The 18,277-nt window shown below is 40.0% G+C and overlaps 1 protein-coding gene across 2 annotated transcripts in view; it reads left to right on the top strand.

The window, feature by feature from the left end:
- Positions 1–11,007, top strand: part of ABHD3 (abhydrolase domain containing 3, phospholipase) — a 49,701-nt gene extending 38,694 nt beyond the window's left edge. The window contains exons 5-10 of one of the 2 annotated variants that reach the window (XM_075213397.1): positions 1,749–1,861; positions 4,672–4,845; positions 6,117–6,165; positions 8,008–8,173; positions 10,051–10,225; positions 10,587–11,007. In XM_075213397.1, the coding sequence (XP_075069498.1) occupies positions 1,749–1,861; positions 4,672–4,845; positions 6,117–6,165; positions 8,008–8,173; positions 10,051–10,225; positions 10,587–10,707 (798 nt within the window). In that variant the 3' untranslated portion in view covers positions 10,708–11,007. Of the gene's footprint in view, positions 1–1,748; positions 1,862–4,671; positions 4,846–6,116; positions 6,166–8,007; positions 8,174–10,050 lie in introns of both variants that reach the window. The other variant, XM_075213395.1, reaches the window with a different exon arrangement.
- Positions 11,008–18,277: the final 7,270 nt, after the last annotated feature.

The following is an 18,277-nucleotide window of genomic DNA, read 5'->3' as shown; positions in this document are numbered from 1 at the left end:
TAACCCACTTGCCAAATGCCTGCCGATTGCCGGCCCATATCGCTAAAAGTGAACTCTGTGCAGCTTCCTCGTCCAAACAGAAGTTCTGTGTCATCACGTCATTGACATGACATGAACTCCCCCAAGCAAAAGCCAATCCCAGCACAGTGCAGGAGAAACCTGTTCCAGGTATTTTCTGCCTTCCAGCACTATTGGATGTATGTAAATTGGATCTAACAGAACCAAACTAATGAAATTTTTTGGTAAATTAATGGGCTTGTACTATCTGTAGAAGTTACGAAAGGTATAAACTTGAATAAGTATTTTCTATAAATCATACTTTAAAATTAAGTATTATCTAACTATCTGCTACCCAAAGAAAGCTCTATCTCTCCCTAGAAAAACAATATAAAATTTACATTTGTAAGCAAAACCAAAAACTTAAAACTGAAAGTTGTTTTGATCATAAAGTGGAGAATCCTTCCGATCATGAAGGGACTAATGTGTGCAAAAGGCAAAACTTGCTGGATATATTAATGATGACTCTTTGCTGATTATGGCTGTTAAACAGTATGGTGGTCATTTAGGGCCTGAATCATTGTGGAATGAAAATGCTGATGTGTGCTGTATTCTGCGTAAAATTGCTTTGTGTTTCTTTTCTGTGTTCAATATCTACGCTAGGTCCATGACTTGTACTTGTTACAGCATCACGATAAGATCTAGATTACTAATGGCATAAAAAGACTTTTAATGCTGAACCAAGCCTCATCCTCTTATAACCTACCATTGTCTTTAAATTGTACTAGGTATTCAACCTGACAATATTTTCAAGGGCCACATGTGTGACCCCCCCAATCTTCAATTACCCTTAATTTCAAGAACAAAAAAACAACAACCAGAAAACGACCTTGGGACTCCAACATCATTCAATCCAAAATACCACCACATGCCCCTCACTTGCTCCAAAATTCCAGCACATGCGCTCAGATCCACACTTGCTACAAAATCCACCTACATGCACTCAGATCTCATATGTACATCAAAACTCCACTTCATGAGACTCAGATCTACCCACATGTCACTCAGACCTGCTCACATGCCTCAACGCCTCCACATGCCTTTCAGACCTACCCACAAGTCATCATCAAACCTCGCCATATGCCTCGCAGCCCCCCCCCCCCCATGCCCATCAGACCTTCCCCACACGGCACTCACAGAGGATGGGAGGATGCACACTGCTCTCCCTCCTCCTCCTCTGGTATCCTGCATGACCGCCCAACCTTGTGCAGAGGAGGTCATGTGACGTGGAAGTCTCTGCTCCTGTTCAGTCTCCCTCTCTACAACAAAGCAAAGTGATGGGAGCTGCCAAGTGGTGGCTAAAAATAAAGGCTCAGCGGGCCACTAGCAGCCCTCACCTGTACTAAGTGATGAAGACTCCTCAACTGAGCTGTCAAATTCATGTTTTCCGTTTCTCTATTTTACAGAATGGACAATATTATTTTATTTTAATAAACAATGATAATGAACATTTGTTTCCTTTGAAGTATACAAAGAGAGAATGATATTACTTTCTAAAGCCTTGAAAGCAGCATTCTAGACATAGCATTAAAATAGATTATTGGACATATGATGGGTAAACCCTGTAAAGTTTATGACTTTATGTATTTCCTTGAGGTTAATCACCATATATATTGTGAGTTACTGTGACCTGTAATAGCAGTCGTATGAAGCTTATCATTGTGTCTTTATGTTTTGGCTTCTTCTCGCAGACACCAAGGACATATTGTGCTGCTAACACAGAGGATTTGGAGACAGTCATTCAGCATGTGCACTCTTTGTACCCAGAGGCTCCACTTACGGCAGCTGGTGTTTCCATGGGAGGGTAAGAGCTATTAAAATGTCTCTTAATTGTTTTTACTGGAAACGATACAGTAATGACAGTGACCAATGTACAAAACATGTGATTTCTATTCAATAAATAGAGCATTTCAGTGATTGATATACAATACAAGGTGTTCTAACGCCTCATATGCAACAGACAGCATTTTAGTGGCCAATATACATTATATCTACATTATGTAGATATGTTGCTTCTACAACATATCTACAAAAAAAAAAAAATGTTACCCTCAAAAAAAAAAATGTTACCCTCAACTTTCTTAGTGTAAAGGCATATATATACGTACACGTCACCCTTGTGACCGTTACAGTCAAGCCTTAAGCAGTAGCAGGGTTAGTTCCTAATTATAGTTTTTTTTGTTTACTGAAAACCAGAATCAAATAGGGCTGAATATACTGTACTAGAACATACCAAGTCCTAACAATTTTCTGAAGGTCACCCTGTATATTCCCTCACAGTAATTAATGTAAGTAATGACTTGGTATCTGCAGTACCAACTAGGTAAAAGATTTTACAGAGGTGTCTTTCACCCCTAGCCGGAGAAGCGGGGGCTGCTACATGCAGCTTTTTTCCCAGGGCTCTTGACCGTTCTGTATTTCAGAGTCGGGAATCTATTTAATTTGCCACTTACAAATGGCAGCGGAGGTGGTGTGTGAGTCAGTGGGAGGACCAATCGCAGGCTGCAATCTCCTGCAGATTGTATTTGGTCATCCTACTCACCTTCCCGCCAGGTTGTTGGCCGGGGCGGTAGGAGTAAAGGAGGAACCACGGAAAATCAGCTGCGCAAAGCTTTGGCTAGGAGGAGAGGCACTTTAATAGGATCATTTATCAAGTCATATTGATGCTTTAATTGTTTGGAAATAAACAGCATCCATTTTTTTCCATTTTAATCCTAGATCCTATTTCCCTATAGGAAGTGGCACACTTTGCATTATTAACATTAAATGTATTGCTACTATCTAAATTGGATTTGCTTTTTAGTTTTCTTTGTTTCTTGTTGCAGCTTGTTAACCAGGTCCTGTACAATTTGATTCCCTAGAGGACAAACCTAATGTTGCCATGTTCCTCTAAGAAGTTTGGGCAAGAGCACAGTCATACTCCCACCACATTCCCCTTCCATGTATTGTAGCAACATGGGAATCCTGGAACATTCTTTTAGAACACCTGTAATTGTAGTTTAATGTAAATAAGATTTGCTTCTCCCTGTCACCTCCAACATATATTTGGAGATTCTACTTTGATAATTGTCTCTAGCAGACATGAAAGTATATATTGTATTGGATGTTTTGCATTTGCCTGCTGCCTGATATTTTCTTACCCACTACCACATCAGTATTAGCCACCGTTGTTAGAAAAACTTGATTATGTTTACTTTTTCTGGATTTAATTATACATAACATATACAAAAATACATTTTAACAATATTTTAAAACAACTTTTTTATTTAATAAATATTGTTACTGTTATAAAGATATATAATGCAAAGTGGTTAGCACTTCTGCCTTACAGCACTGGGGTCATGAGTTTGATTCCCAACCATGGCCTTATCTGTGAGGAGTTTGTATGTTCTCCCCGTGTTTGCATGGGTTTCCTCCGGGTGCTCCGGTTTCCCCCCACACTCCAAAAACATACTGATAGGTTAATTGGCTGCTAACAAATTGACTCTAGTTTGTGCATCTGTCTGTGTGTGTATTATGGAATTTAGACTGTAAGCCCCAATGGGGCAGGGACTGATGTAAGTGAGTTCTCTGTACAGCGCTGCGGAATTAGTGGCGCTATATAAATAAATGGTGATGATGATGGTGTACCTACAGCAAACTTAGTTATGATAGTTACAACAGATTTTATGTGGACAATATTTAAAACTATTATACTTTTAAGATTTAATGGTTGTGTAACTATCACACCAACATAGAGACATAATTATACATGGTCACATGTCACTGACATTAGAACTCTACTGGCTGTTAATTCAGTTTAGTATAAAATATATAAATAAAGAACTAGATAACCAGAGGCTATTAGAATACTAGCAAATTATAGCTCTGATATTCTCTCTGCAGTGTGATAGTGCCTGTAGTTCTAAGTACACAATTCTGATTAAAACATACTCCAAGGATAAAATACTGGAAAATGCTAGAAATCACACTGCCCTACATAAAGGGGTCAGTGCGTTGCTAGGTGTCTCAGTGCATAATTTATTCAGTACCTCCAGTCTGGAGAGAGGATTCCAGGCACTGATAATCCCCCTATGTGCTTGCCTGTGGCCTTGTTCATAATTCTACTGGTTTTATGCAGTGTTAAGGGTTATGGGCAGAATGGCTGTTTATTGTTAGACAGATTTGGGACATGTTTACTACACCTGGGGGTAAATGTATCATTGACCGGATTCTTCAACTCTGGCGAGATCGGCGTCTTCAGCGCTTAAATTTAAAGCGGCGCTGCCTTGTAAAGGGAAACCAATCAGATTCTACCTTTCATTTATTTAGTACATTCTACAAAATGACAGCTAGAATCTGATTGGTGGTTGCTATAGGCAACATCCCCACTTTTTCAAACCCGCAGCTTAGTAAATCTAGCCCCAAGACTCTTGTAACATTCACAAATTTATATATAAAAATTCCAGTATCAAGACAGAAATTAACCTGTTTGACATTGTCTGCTTTTGTTAATGACAATTAATCACTGCTCCTTTATCTGCTGACTACAATTCTAATTAATTTTGTTCCACAACCACCATTTTTTGCACATTTTAGTATGATTAATCAGCACTTTTACACACTTATTTATAGAATGCTGTTGCTGAACTACCTGGGTAAAACTGGGCGTCAGACACCACTTCTGGGTGCGGCTGTGTTCTCCGCTGGTTGGGAAGTCTTTGAATCAGCAATTGTCCTTGAGAAACCTCTTAATTGGATACTCTTTAATTACTATTTAACAACTTGCCTACAAGCATCAATTATGAGGTAAGCCTCAGTTACTTAAATTAGTATAATTACTTTTTTGCCAATTATGGTCTGCTCTCTATCAAATGAGAATGTTTTGTTTCAAGATTTGCATATACATTGTAGGAATTTAGTTTAGATAAAGCATTTGCCATGCACTAGACATACAGAACCTCATATTTGTTAAGTTGTGTTTTCGGAAAATGTGCATAATTAGAAAAGTAAGTGTGCTTGTCGTCTAGTGGTCCATTGAAATTGGAATATCAGATATTGTTAATTTTCATGTACTGAATATACAGTATGGCAGGATCAACAGTAGGAAATTATATACAGTATACAAATTCAAATAGAAAGCAATACAATTTACAGGTAGGCTAAGGAACATTCTGAAGCTCTTCTGTTCAGTTTTACCCCTATTAAAGTAATTCTATCGTTTTCCAATAAGCATAGTCTAAGCAATTTGTGTTTCCAAAGCACAAAATAATTTATTTAGCAGATACAAATTTAGCAGTTCAATACATAATTATAATACAGTACAGCCGATACCAAATATATACATACATACCGCCACGCTCTGCTGGTACCAGCTTACAGTATTTCACTCCAGAATACTGTGGTCAGAGAATGACTGAAACCAGTACCAGCAAAACAGTATTATATACACTCAGTGTTATAGAGAAAACAATGCAGATGACGTGGCTTGCTTCTATAGGTCCAAGCTTCAGGAGGGTCCAGTGTAAACAAGTCATAGGCTAGCTCAAACAACCCCCTCCAAGGGTGAGGGTCAACATTCCAGATGATTCTCCTGCCCAGAAACCAGTTTAAGCTAGTCTATTCACAATACACAGTCAGTAACAGTTTAAACATTTATTCCCTAACATCGCTAACTAGAGTATGCAATGTGCAATCTCTTCGGCGAATGAACCGGACAACTGCTGATGAATAGTGGATTAAAATGATACTAAACAGACATGTTTCCTGTAACCTGAACCTTAAATATCACTAAAGTGTACATATAACCTTAAAATATATATATAACTATAAACTAAATACCATCTGCTCATAAATCACTGGGAAATGGAACCATTATAATATGAAATATATAAATAACTAAATGTTAGAGTGCGAGTGTGTGCGTGCGTGTTTTACCATGTGATCGCGCCATGCCACGTGTTACGTGGCATACTGATCGCAATTGCACGGCAAAACAATATTAAACAATATACTTTCGTTCATCCAATTATACGACTTCGACACTCCATATTGAAATTAATGTATTTGTTATTTTCTAGGCACCGCAATGTACTGGAAAAACAATTTGACATTGATTATGTCATGAAGGTATGTATGTCATATATGAATGTAGTACAGTTCTCATATATAATAGTTTTAGTTTAAAAGTGTCTTCATGGAAAGCGAACTTTCACATACCTTACTGACACCTCAAAGAACCCAGTGAACTCTATCTATAGCGTTCCAGGCTCTGCATGATTGTAGTCATGCAGAATGTATGGTATGTTTTTATTCTTAAGTCTTGACACTGAACACAGTAAGACCTCCATCTGCATGAATGACAGGTATGTTTTTATTCTTAAGTCTTGACACTGAACACAGTAAGACCTCCATCTGCATGAATGACACTTACAGTGACATTATTGCTCACGTTTGCTTTGTGAAGAGGTGTTACAAAACATGCCTGTTTTCACAAAATATTCAATTATCTGGCTGAGAGTATCCAGAGTTTAGGATGGAGGCACAGCCGGTTGGCATTGGCCTGTTATAAGCAGGGGCTTGCTGCTGGCGGCTGCACAGTATGTGCAGGTCCGTTCGGTAGTGACAGTGTGCTGCCCCGCTGCTCTGATTGTGTTTTAAACACAATCAGAGCAGCGGGGCAGCACACTGTCACTGCCGAGCGGACCTGCACATACTGTGCAGCCGCCGGCAGCATTAGAAATCAGAAAGGGGGTGGGGCCTAAATCGCCCCCCCCCTAAAATCGCCCCGGGTATATCAATAGTCTAGATCCGCCCCTGGTTATAAGCAGTTGTACCAGGACAGTGTTTCTATCTTGGCTGGAAAAAGGTCTACTGTATGTATGGTGGTTTTGTAAAACACAAAGCAGAGAGGCGTGTGAGAGAGATGAGCAGTTACTTATTACCACACCAGTTAGACCAAACCAAGTTCTAACATGGAGTGTCAGTTTATAGTTTGCAGCTTTGCAGGGCCTGATAAATGGTTGGGCCTGCTGAGTTCTCTCACTACATGGGGAAAGAACTGACCATGCTGATCTGAGAGAGGCATAGAGATCACATTTTGTAAGTAATTTTGTGCAATCTAATCCATATTTTGTGGAATAGACTCAATGTCTCCTCAATGGTTAGACAAAGACTGATATAAGTAAAAGCTGGACAAGCATAGGCTTTTCTTTCATATTTCATGTTAAGCTCTGTTAACTGATAGATTGTGATTTAGTTTGTCTGTGTGTCAACGGTCTACCCCAAGGGAGAGGTGACCATGCTAATTCTTGCCTTTCAGAACTCTTTATAATTACAAAATAGATTGTCATGTTTTTTGCCAGGCAGCATTTAAGTCAATGAGATCTTCAATAATTATTGGGCAGTACAATCCCAGACCATATTGTAAGTATGTGCAGACAGAGTTTCAATAGCAGTGTACATAGTTGAAGTAGGAAAATGATAAATAAAATAGGCACAAATAGCGGAGAATGCTATAATAAAATCTGACTTGCCTCAATAGTTGGGTCACATTTTTAGAGGATGTGTGGCACATTAAATGTTTATCTAATTATTGTTATGTACGGTGGTGCAAGTGGTTTCTATGTAATGGTTCAGTGTAACTAATGTATTTCAAACTATAATGCATCATTACGGGATTTCAGGACTTAATATTCCAAAAATATTTATTAAAAAAAATCTTTGCCAAGTCATGTAAAGCAGAATGACTGTTTTCTCCAGTCTTGTATGCATGTACTGGTATTGTGTGTTTAGGCTTACATAGCTGCCAATTACCTTTTTAATCTATCTAATGCAAGTCGGACAATAAAAGCAAACGTGTTGTTGATTCCTGTGGTTAAGTCCAAATTTGCACCTAAATGCAATTTTTGTAATTACTTTGCTTGGTGATCATGATCTGACTTGATTTTCCTGTTCCATATTAAATCGCAGGCTAAGTCCATTAGAGAGTTTGACACACGGTTTACATCAGTGATGTTTCGTTACCCAACAAATGATCACTATTATAAGGATGCTAGTCCATGCCACAGGGTGAAATCAATTGAGATACCAGTGTTGTGTCTGAATGCCGTGGATGACGTCTTCTCCCCTGGACATGGTGAGATCTTAAATATATACATGACAAATATGTAATGTACATATACACATATTTGACAGAGTTAAGTTTGAATTATGCTTGTACAACAAGGCATTACCAATGGTATTAGCATTACCCGTTGACATAGACTAATACACTGGTATAGACAGGCTTCATGCTAGTAGAGGAACAGTGGCATTATACGATATCTGTACATTAACTTCCATTACTTATTTCTTATTGTGTCTCATAAAAGTGTATAAGTATCTTCCTCATGTGATTGATCGTGCAGATCCAAGATCCTTTTACAATCCCCATGTTAGCAGCATTAGCTCAGCATGTACTCAATCACAGCTCTATCTTCATCATCTATTTATATAGCGCCACTAATTCTGCAGCGCTGTACAGAGAACTCACTCACATCAGTTTCTGACCCATTGGGGCTTACAGACACACGTCAATTTGATAGCAGCCAATTAACCTACTAGTACATTTTTGGAGTGTGGGAGGAAACCCACGCACACATGAGGAGAACATACAAACTCCACACAGATAAGACCATGGAAATCAAACTCATGACCCCAGTGATATGAGGCAGAAGTGATTACCACTAAGCCACCGTGCTGCCATTATTATCACAATAATATAATATAGCACAATGATATAATACAACTTGATCTTATTCGCATACAGCGCAACAATCTATTCTCTACAAATCATTCACATAGATCATTATTATTGTAGATTATTATTATCATTCCCAACGTTTTCCTTTCTCGTATTAGAATCCTTGTCCCATAATATTATAATCCTAGTACAATGTCTCTGCTCCCATAACACTTCTCTGCTCCCATACCATATATCCTCATTGTCTAATATATCATATCCCATAAATCACTTTGTCCTATATCACTAACCCCTTGCAGAATCAGACCCATATGTGTATCTCATCCTCAGTCCTTTAGATGTATATTGTCCTTAGTCTGTTATATGTATAACATCCTCAATCCTTTATATGTATATCATCCCGATGCTCCTCTTATACTGTCTCCATATGTTTCTCATATACTGCCATAAGCACCCATTGCAGAGTTTAATGAGAAGATGAGGACAGTAGGGTACTATGGAGTATGGGGGAGGGAGTGATACTTGCTTTTCGCCATCGAGTTTGAGAAGACAGCGCTTGAATGCCAAGTGTGGGTTTGCAACCCAGACTCAAAATTCCTTCCTTAGATTCCCGAAGTTTCTCTACATGAGGATACCAGAGGTACTTATGGGCCACACCCCCATGATGATGTCATCACAGGAAGGTGGGCATCTATAACCTAATAGAAGCTGCTTCTTTACAAGTACTATCAGCTGTATGAGTCAATATGCAGGCAGCAAGACAGAAGCGACCAGATAGTGCTGCTGGTGTTATATCATTAGGACGTATCTTTACATCAGGCCTCTGGTACCCATTAAAGATACACCCCTTAAGAATTGTATCTGGAGATGTATCCAAGTCTAATTAGGCCAAATCTCAAGGGCTCAAGGGGTAGTGCTACACTTATGTGTGCACACACATACTGTATTCAAGATATGATTGTTCATGCCGTTCCACCTCTTTAGACATAAAAGGCCACACATTTAGATTGTATACAACTGTAAATATGGCCACATTTTCATGTGCAGTACAGAAAGCATGTTTTTACGTGTCGCAGATAAACCTGTGTCCAACTCTAAAGGACTCCAAAAGTGCATTGAGATCATTGTTGAATGCAATGGAGACCCATTTTGAGTCTGTTGCTCCAGATAATGAGAAAGTTATAAATACGGAGAGTTCAAATTTGGCATAAATAAACCGCTACCTGTATATGTATTTTGTTCTTATAAAATATTGTTTGTCTTTGTTTTAGCAATACCAGTGGAAACTGCCAAACAAAATCCAAATGTCTCATTGGTGCTTACAGCCTACGGAGGCCATATTGGATTTCTGGAGGGCATTTGGCCAAGACAGCAAACCTACATGGATCGGATTTTCAAGCAGTTTGTACAAGCGATTTTCGAGCATGGAAATGAACTTTTCAGCATGTAATTTTTCAAAACGATGCTGCTTTTTTTTCTTTGTTTTAAAGATCATTGTCGTACACAGGCAGGTTCTGAAAAAGTAAGTTCAGCTTATGCACAAGTTAACCCTTCAGATGCTGATGAATCATGAAACTATACCTCTAAAGAAGCACAAGGGTTAACAGCCAATTATTACAAGCAGGTAAGCCAGCGAGCTAGATATAAACATCTAGTATTCAAACACTTTGCAAATATATACATACCGTTTTGTAGAAAGGACTTGCATACAGGAATGTTATCATTTTGTATGTAATTTTTTTATGTGTTACCAAGAATGACCTTATGTATAATTACGCTCTGCATATACTGAATTGCACTCAACCAGAACCATTATGTACACAGATAAACATTCCTCAGGGTTTTCATATAGACCAATTACTCTGCCTAGAATTGCAAGCATTGCCATAATACAGTTTGATGGATTTGCATATCCTGATATGTTTTAATGTAATGTATGCTCATGAGGGCATTGTAATATGCAAAAAATAATAATATAAATAAAATACTGGAATGAATAACATAAACCGCACAGGCATTCAATAGACTGAGGTAAAGCATGGATTGTAGCAGTATTAGAGTGATTACTTATTAACTTATTGCTTATAACCTGTGAAACATACAGTGTATCACTTACTTTATGTTGTACACCATGTTCCTTTTACATATTTATTTTATAACTGGCTGATATAAAATGCATTTGAAATATATATATATTTTTAGTTTACTGTGTTAAAATAAAAAATGTAATTTTAAACTATCTGGTTGTCGTGTCTGTATTGTTGCAGAACTTGTTTTAATGATCAGGGTGTTATTGAGCAAGTTAAGGGTTCTTTGAAGCCACAATTATGGTTGATCTGTCTGACTAAAATGCATTTAGCAGAAGTGGAAACCCAGCGTGAGAAAATGCTTACAAAGCACACCTCTGAACAAGTCTTTCAAATGTGTCCAAAGCTAAAAGAAGCATCTCCCAGGGAGATGGGTGCTGTGATCCACCAAGCTAGGTTTTCGTTACCAAGAAAAGGGTATATTTACTAAACAGCGGGTTTGAAAAAGTGGAGATGTTGCCTATAACAACCAATCAGATTCTAGCTATCATTTTGTAGAATGCACTAAATAAATGACAGCTAGAATCTGATTGGTTACTATAGGCAACATTTCCACTTTTTCAAACCCACGCTTTAGTAAATCTAGCCCTAAGTCTTTACAGCAGGCATTTTAAGCCGTTTTCCTCTTCTCACATGAACATGTCCCCCACTCTTCTAAACTGTTCACATCACATTAAGAGTAAACTTCCTGACATTATTTTAATTTTGGGATAGTAGTTCTGATGGTTATATTTAATAATGAGGCTAAAACCAATGTGGGCTAACATTCACTATGCTATTTTTGTGTACTTGTATTGTATAACGTACTGAAATATGAAGTATGTACCTATGTATTGCTGCACAAACTGTCCATTTATTTTGTACTCTATATATCAAGGTAAAGTGGTAAAAAGTTTTCTGTGTTGTGGATATGAAGCAGGTGTCTGTGGGCACTGCCCATCCACCCTTCCTTTAGTCTGCAAATGGGGAAGCGCTGTGCTGCTGACGGAAGTCTGTGTAATGTGCTTGGGATGGACTCCAAGCAGAAATTACATCACTTCTTGCGTAAATAAATAATACATAAAAAAGTAGCAAACTGTAATAGCTTCTATTACAAATACACTCATTGAAAGATTATGTTTTCAGAGCTTTATCACACAGGGGGACATTTAACAACAACAAAACAGTGCAGAGTGAAGGTGTCAGTAAATTGACAAAATATCCATTACCCGTCACGGCATGGACTCCACAAGACCAATGAAGGTGTCCTGTGGTATCTGGCACCAAGATGTTAGCAGCAGATTCTTTTAAGTCCTGTAAGTTGCGAGGTGGGGCCTCCATGGCTCGGACTTGTTTTACCAGCACATCCCACAGATGCTCGATTGGATTGAGATCTGGGGAATTTGGAGCCCAAGTCAGCACCTTGAACTCTTTGTCATGTTCCTCAAGCCATTCCTGAACAATTTTTGCAGTGCGCATTATCTTGCTGAAAGAATCCACTGCCATCAGGGAATACCATTGCCAGGAAGGGGTGTACTTTGCAACACTATTTAGGTATCTGGTACGTGTCAAAGTAAGATCCACATGAATGCCAGGACCCAAGGGTTCCCAGCAGAGCATTGTATAGAGAATTACCCTGCCTCTGCTGGCTTGCCTACTTGCCATAGTGTATCCTTGTGCCATCTCTCCCCCAGGTAAACAACGTACACACACACACGATCATCCATATGATGTAATAGAAAATGTGATTCATCAGACCAGGCCCCCTTCTTCCATTGTTCCATGGTCATGTGCTGGCGCTCACGTGCCCATTGTAGGAACTTTATTGGGACAGGTATCGGCATGGGCACTGCCCGGTCTGCAGCTATGCATCCCTTATGCAACAAGCTGCAATGCAATGGGTGTTCTGACACCTTTCTACTATAGTCGGCATTAACTTTTTCAACAACTTGTGCTACAGGAGCTATTTTGTGGTATTGGACCAGACAGGCTAGCCTTCGCTCCCTACGTGCGTCAGTGATCCTTGGGCACCCGTGACCCTGTTGCCGGTTCAGTGATTATCCTTCCTTGGACCACTTTTGGTAGGTACTGAACACTGTATGCCAGGAACATTCCACAAGACTTGCTGTTTTGGAGATGCTCTGACCAAGTCATCTAGCCATCACAATCTGGTCAAAGTCGCTCAGATCCTTAAGCTTGGCCATTTTTCATGCTTTCAACACAAGAACTGACTGTCCACTTGCTGTCCACTATATCCCACCCCTTGACAGGTGCCATGGTAACAAAATAATCAATGTTATTAACTTCATTTGTCAATAGTTTTAATGTGGGTGATCGGTTCTCTCTCACACACACTCTCTCTCTCTCTCTCTCATTTAATCTGTGACAAAAAATTGTCCATACTGTGCAACAAAAATGGGAGCAGCACCAACACACACTACATTTTAAAAATTTTGTCTATATAGATGAATTGTAAAATTAAATTATATTAATGACATTATCATATATGCAAACAGAGGGAGAGAAAAGATAGAAGCAAGTGCTCAGGCATACTGTACTAGCTGCATTGTAAGAGAATGCAAATATGAAATTATGTTCAATGTCAGACTTGCTGCATCACTGTTACGAATGCATTTACATTAATGCAGATATATGGTTAAAGATTTGCTGTTTTTATGTTTTTGCAGCATTTTCACACATACTTAGCAGTGAGAAAGCCACACATTGTTTGTCTGAAAACATTCAATATGAACAAAGAAATATATTCAGAATATGTCTGAACATCTATGCTTACTGGACCAGAAAGCTGCATAGCAGATAAGACACCATTCTTACTGACTCAGGAATGCCTACTGCAGAAAAGGATTGCTGCTGTTTTGAGATTATTGAGAGTTCTAAAATATTTGCTGGGGGTACAGAAATAAAACAAGGGGGGAGGAGAGGGGAAGACATAACATGGGGGGAAGGGGTACATAGTGGGTATGGAACACATCAATATATCATAAAACACAGGCAAAGTATATAGTCACATCTCTGAAGTAGTCAAATACAGATATAGCCAGTTGGCTAATGAAGCTAGAATTAAAAAACATAAACATAAACCACGTCTGCTTTTACAGTATGAAGACCAGACCATTGTATCCTTGGACTTAAACCTAAACACTATGAACCTCTTAGATAAAAACCATTAAGGCCCAGAGGGATCAGTCATATCTAACTGGTGAGGAGACCAAGACGGGGCTTCCTCTCCCTCCGTAACATAAATATGCCAACTATGCCATTTCACTAGTAGAGAAGTGGCAGCCGTGGAATGCGGAACTCCTAGGGTCTCCATCTCGAAACTAAAGTTCACTTTTGCTATAATCTTAGGCAAAGTCGGTGGAGTAGGTTGCTTCCAGGCCTGTGCTATGGCAGCTCTCGTTGCAATAAAAAACTTGACCCATCACATATCTGTCCCATGAAGGAATTGAGGGTGGGTATTGGTGTAGTAATGCAAGCTCTGGTGAGGGCTATATTGGGTATCGAAGGACCGTTTACAAACAGATGAAAAACTTCTAACCACAGGGGTTCCAGGATTGGACATGACCAAAAAATATGGAATATATTTCCTCTCTCAGAGCAATTACGCCAGCATGTAGGGGGTACTGAAGGCCAGCATTTCAGTGTGATTGAGACATTTTGAAGGAATTTCGGACAGCACATTACCATTCCTCCCCTGTGAACTCTACCTGGAGATCTGACACCCATTGAAGTTGTATTTTGAATTTGGGAAAGTCTACTTGCGTAGTTATAATAGTGTACTAGGTGGTTATACTAGCTCTATTAATGCTCTTTGTCAGGTTCACATGATATATATCCAGAGGGGACCTTATGGCAATGTCTTTGAGTGAGGGTTCTGCCAGCCAGTGCCTAAGCTGAAGGAATTTGTAGACGGCACTTCTAGGCAAGTGGTATTGCTCATACAAATGGATAAAGGAGGAAAGTGTACCTGATTCAAACAAGTGGCTTAACGTCAAGATCCCTCTAGATGCCCACCCTGAAAGGTTTAAATCAGGAATCTGACTGGCAACAGCTTGTATTGAGATATTTGCCGTGGGTCGGACAAATCCCTTAGGGCCTTCACACAGTTGGTCCCACACTGTCAAGGCGTCCCTAGTACGAGTGGGCAGGTTATGGGCCAGAGGTCTCCAGTCTCGGGGAACCCATAATAGAACAACCAATGGAAAATCAGGATTGCAAGCCTTTTCTAGGTCGACCCAAGATTTCCTACCCCCTGGAAGGAACCAATCACGCATCTGTGAGAGCGGATATGCTTCATGGTACCTCCCCAGGTCAGGGATGGCCAAACCCCCCCTGTGTTTTCCTCCTAGTCATACGCTGTAGGGCCATCCATGGAGGCCTAGCCTTTCATACAAATGTCCTCATAACCTTAACTAGATTACTTATAAGGCTAGCTGGGAGTCGGAATTGGAGCACGCAGAATAAATACATCATCTTTGGGAGGGGCATTATTTTGAATGCCAAGATAAGAAATTTCTGTGGATTTCCAAGTATAGGTATATGTGTCTCTCAGGTTCTGTAGTCTCTCCTGGGGCATATTAATGGGAAGAGCCTCTGTTTTAGATGTATTAAGTTTGTACAGAGGGGCTTCGCTAAACTGGGCTAGAAGGGCATCCCGGCCAGGTACCATTGGATATTGGAAAATTGTTGGACAGAAACCCATCGCTAAACACACGCGCAGAGGGTTTACTATTAGCGCCAGGATAGCACTCATGATCTCCTCTTCAAGCCCCATATGCTAAAGAACCCTTGTCATATATGACCAGTGGAGTCTGTCAAACGCTTTTTCAGCATCCAATGAGAGCAGGAGCAGTGCATCTTCCTTTTTGTGGATCTGTTCTATGAGGTGGAAGATACACCTTGAATTGTCAGGAGCATGTCTGCCCGTGACAAACCCCACTTGGTCTGGGGTGAATGAGCATAGGAATAACAGGGGAGAGCCTGTTAGCTATAAGTTTTGCGAAAATTTTAATGTCCGAATTTAATAGAGCTATTGGTTTATAGTTTTTACAGTCTGTGGTGTCCTTTCCTGGCTTAGGGATTACTATAATATTGGATTCCAACATTTCAGCTGGGAATTTCCCTGCTGTTGTGCCCGCATTATATAGTTGCTCAAATATGGGTACCAATTCCTCATGGAAGGTGGTAAAAAAGTTATTGATGTAGCCATTTGGCCCAGGCGCCTTATCTTTTGGGAGATGTTTAATAGCTTGTCTAATTTCCTCCTGAGACCACAGAACAATGAGCTCCTCCCCTACTGTGGGGTCTATTGAAGGAAGGGGGACTCCCTCCAGAAATGAGGATATATCATAGTCGAATGATGAGTAGAGGGGTCTAGTTGGAGGTAATATAGGCTTAAGTAGAACGATGCGAAGCATTTGCTATGTCCCGGGGTTTAAAGCATTTGGTACCTTTAGGGTTTACTATGTACTTAATCCTGTTGCGGGCCTAAAGTTCCCTCAGTTTCCTTGGCAATAGCCTGCCTGCTCTCTATTACCTGCCACATACAATTTTTGACGCAATTTAATGAAATGCGGGCCATGAGTAACTTTTGCAAATCAGCTTTGACCAGAGAGATCTTCGAGCCAATGGATCTAGTGGGGTGCTGTTTATGTTGTGATTCTAAGTGTTTAAGTTTAGCTTCTAGCTCTGCTTGGCTATGTATGTTCACTTTCCGCATGCAAGATGCTACCTGGATAGCTGTACCCCTCACTACTGCTTTGAGAGCACACCATTAAGTAAGCATCGAGGTCTCCATGGGGTCATTAGTTTATATATAAGATAAAAGAGCTTCTTTAATTGCTAACTTGGCTTCCAGGGAAGAGAGTAGGTGGGCCGACAGATGCCACGGTCGTAGAGGAGGGTACTGTCTCGTGGGTTTCCAGGACAACACCACAAGTGCATGGTCTGACCAGGAGATAGGGAAGATCTGTACCCTACAGGTGTTCTGCAGTGACCATTTGTCTGAAGGGATAAGATCTATTCGGGAGAATGTGTTGTGCAATGAGGAGAAATACGTGTAATCTCTTACATTTGGATTTGCTACCCTCCAAACATCATATACGCCATGTTCTGCCAGGAGCCTCTCAAACGCTAATGACAGGTTGCTGTGGGTTGGGGAAACCGAGAGACTATAAGGGAGTGACCTATTAAATCTAGGGTCTATGACTAGGTTGTAGTCTCCCAATATTATCACACTTCCACATTTAATCCTATCTATTAATGCCAGTGTTGACTTCAGAAATGGGACCTGCCTTGAGTTGGGGGCATATAAAGATACTAAGGAGACCCATTTACCCTCCAGCTGGCCAATAACTATCAAAAATCTTCCATTCTTCGCCTCTACTTTTGAGGATAATGTAAAGGTACATTTGGAGCCAGCTAAGAGAGCTACTCCGCATCTTTTATTGGGACCATTAGCTGTGAAACACGTAGGGTAGTGTTGGTTTCTAAAGACCGGAGGGGCCCTAGCTGCAAAATGTGTACCTGTCTGCTTTATTTTTATGGAGAGGTTAGTGCCAATCTGCGCTTGTTGGGGGAGTTCAGCCCCCTAACATTCAGAGGTAGAAACTTAACGATACTTTAAGGTGATATACATAAAATGGTAGAGGTGAAGAAATAGATACATAGTACTTCTAGAGAGCTCTGCCTTTAGACAAAATAAAAGGGGAGCGTTGATGAAGGCGTTGTGTTCCAGTGGGAAAGAAGGGGTAAGGGAACAAAAGAAGGAAGAAGGGGGGTAAGAACCCCCTATAGGACGGGGAAATGAAAATAACCCTATTCATAGGGTCAAGGCATTTGGGTAAGGACAGGGAACCGGCAAAATGCCTAACTTGGGGCGCATGGCAAGGGCCAAATTGTGCCACCACCCACATGCAAGGATACACATGAAAAATATGAAAAACAATATAACAATAACAAAACTGTATTGAAAGACATTTGAGTTAAATCCCTCAGTCAGCCCCACTTCTTAGCGCAACAATATGAATTCTGTACTTAGTATATAATACAGTCTGATTATATAACATTCCGCTATTGTGTAGCATATCTCTATATGCGTTGGAAAAGTAAACCATACCCCCTCCCACATAGCACCTGGTTCACCAACAGATTTAGAGCACGTATAATCTCAAAGCAGCCCAGCATGACCAATAAGATGTTCGGAACGAACTGTGACTGTCAACTGCAATCTCTGAAACCTAGGGAGAGATAATACGAGAGAAAACCAAAACAACAACAAAGTGTGGGAGACTACCCCAACAAGTACTATTCCAAAGTATATATCAGTGGCCTACACATAAGGGATCCTTCATTTGAGACAGGCCCAACTAATCAATGCGGTAGTATAAAGAGACTAGTTTTGCTTGACCTC

Source organism: Mixophyes fleayi, chromosome 5 (assembly GCF_038048845.1).
Source record: "Mixophyes fleayi isolate aMixFle1 chromosome 5, aMixFle1.hap1, whole genome shotgun sequence".
Lineage (NCBI taxonomy): Eukaryota > Metazoa > Chordata > Amphibia > Anura > Limnodynastidae > Mixophyes > Mixophyes fleayi.
Note: the sequence above shows the minus strand (reverse complement) of the source record. Positions and strands in the feature narration are given on the sequence as shown.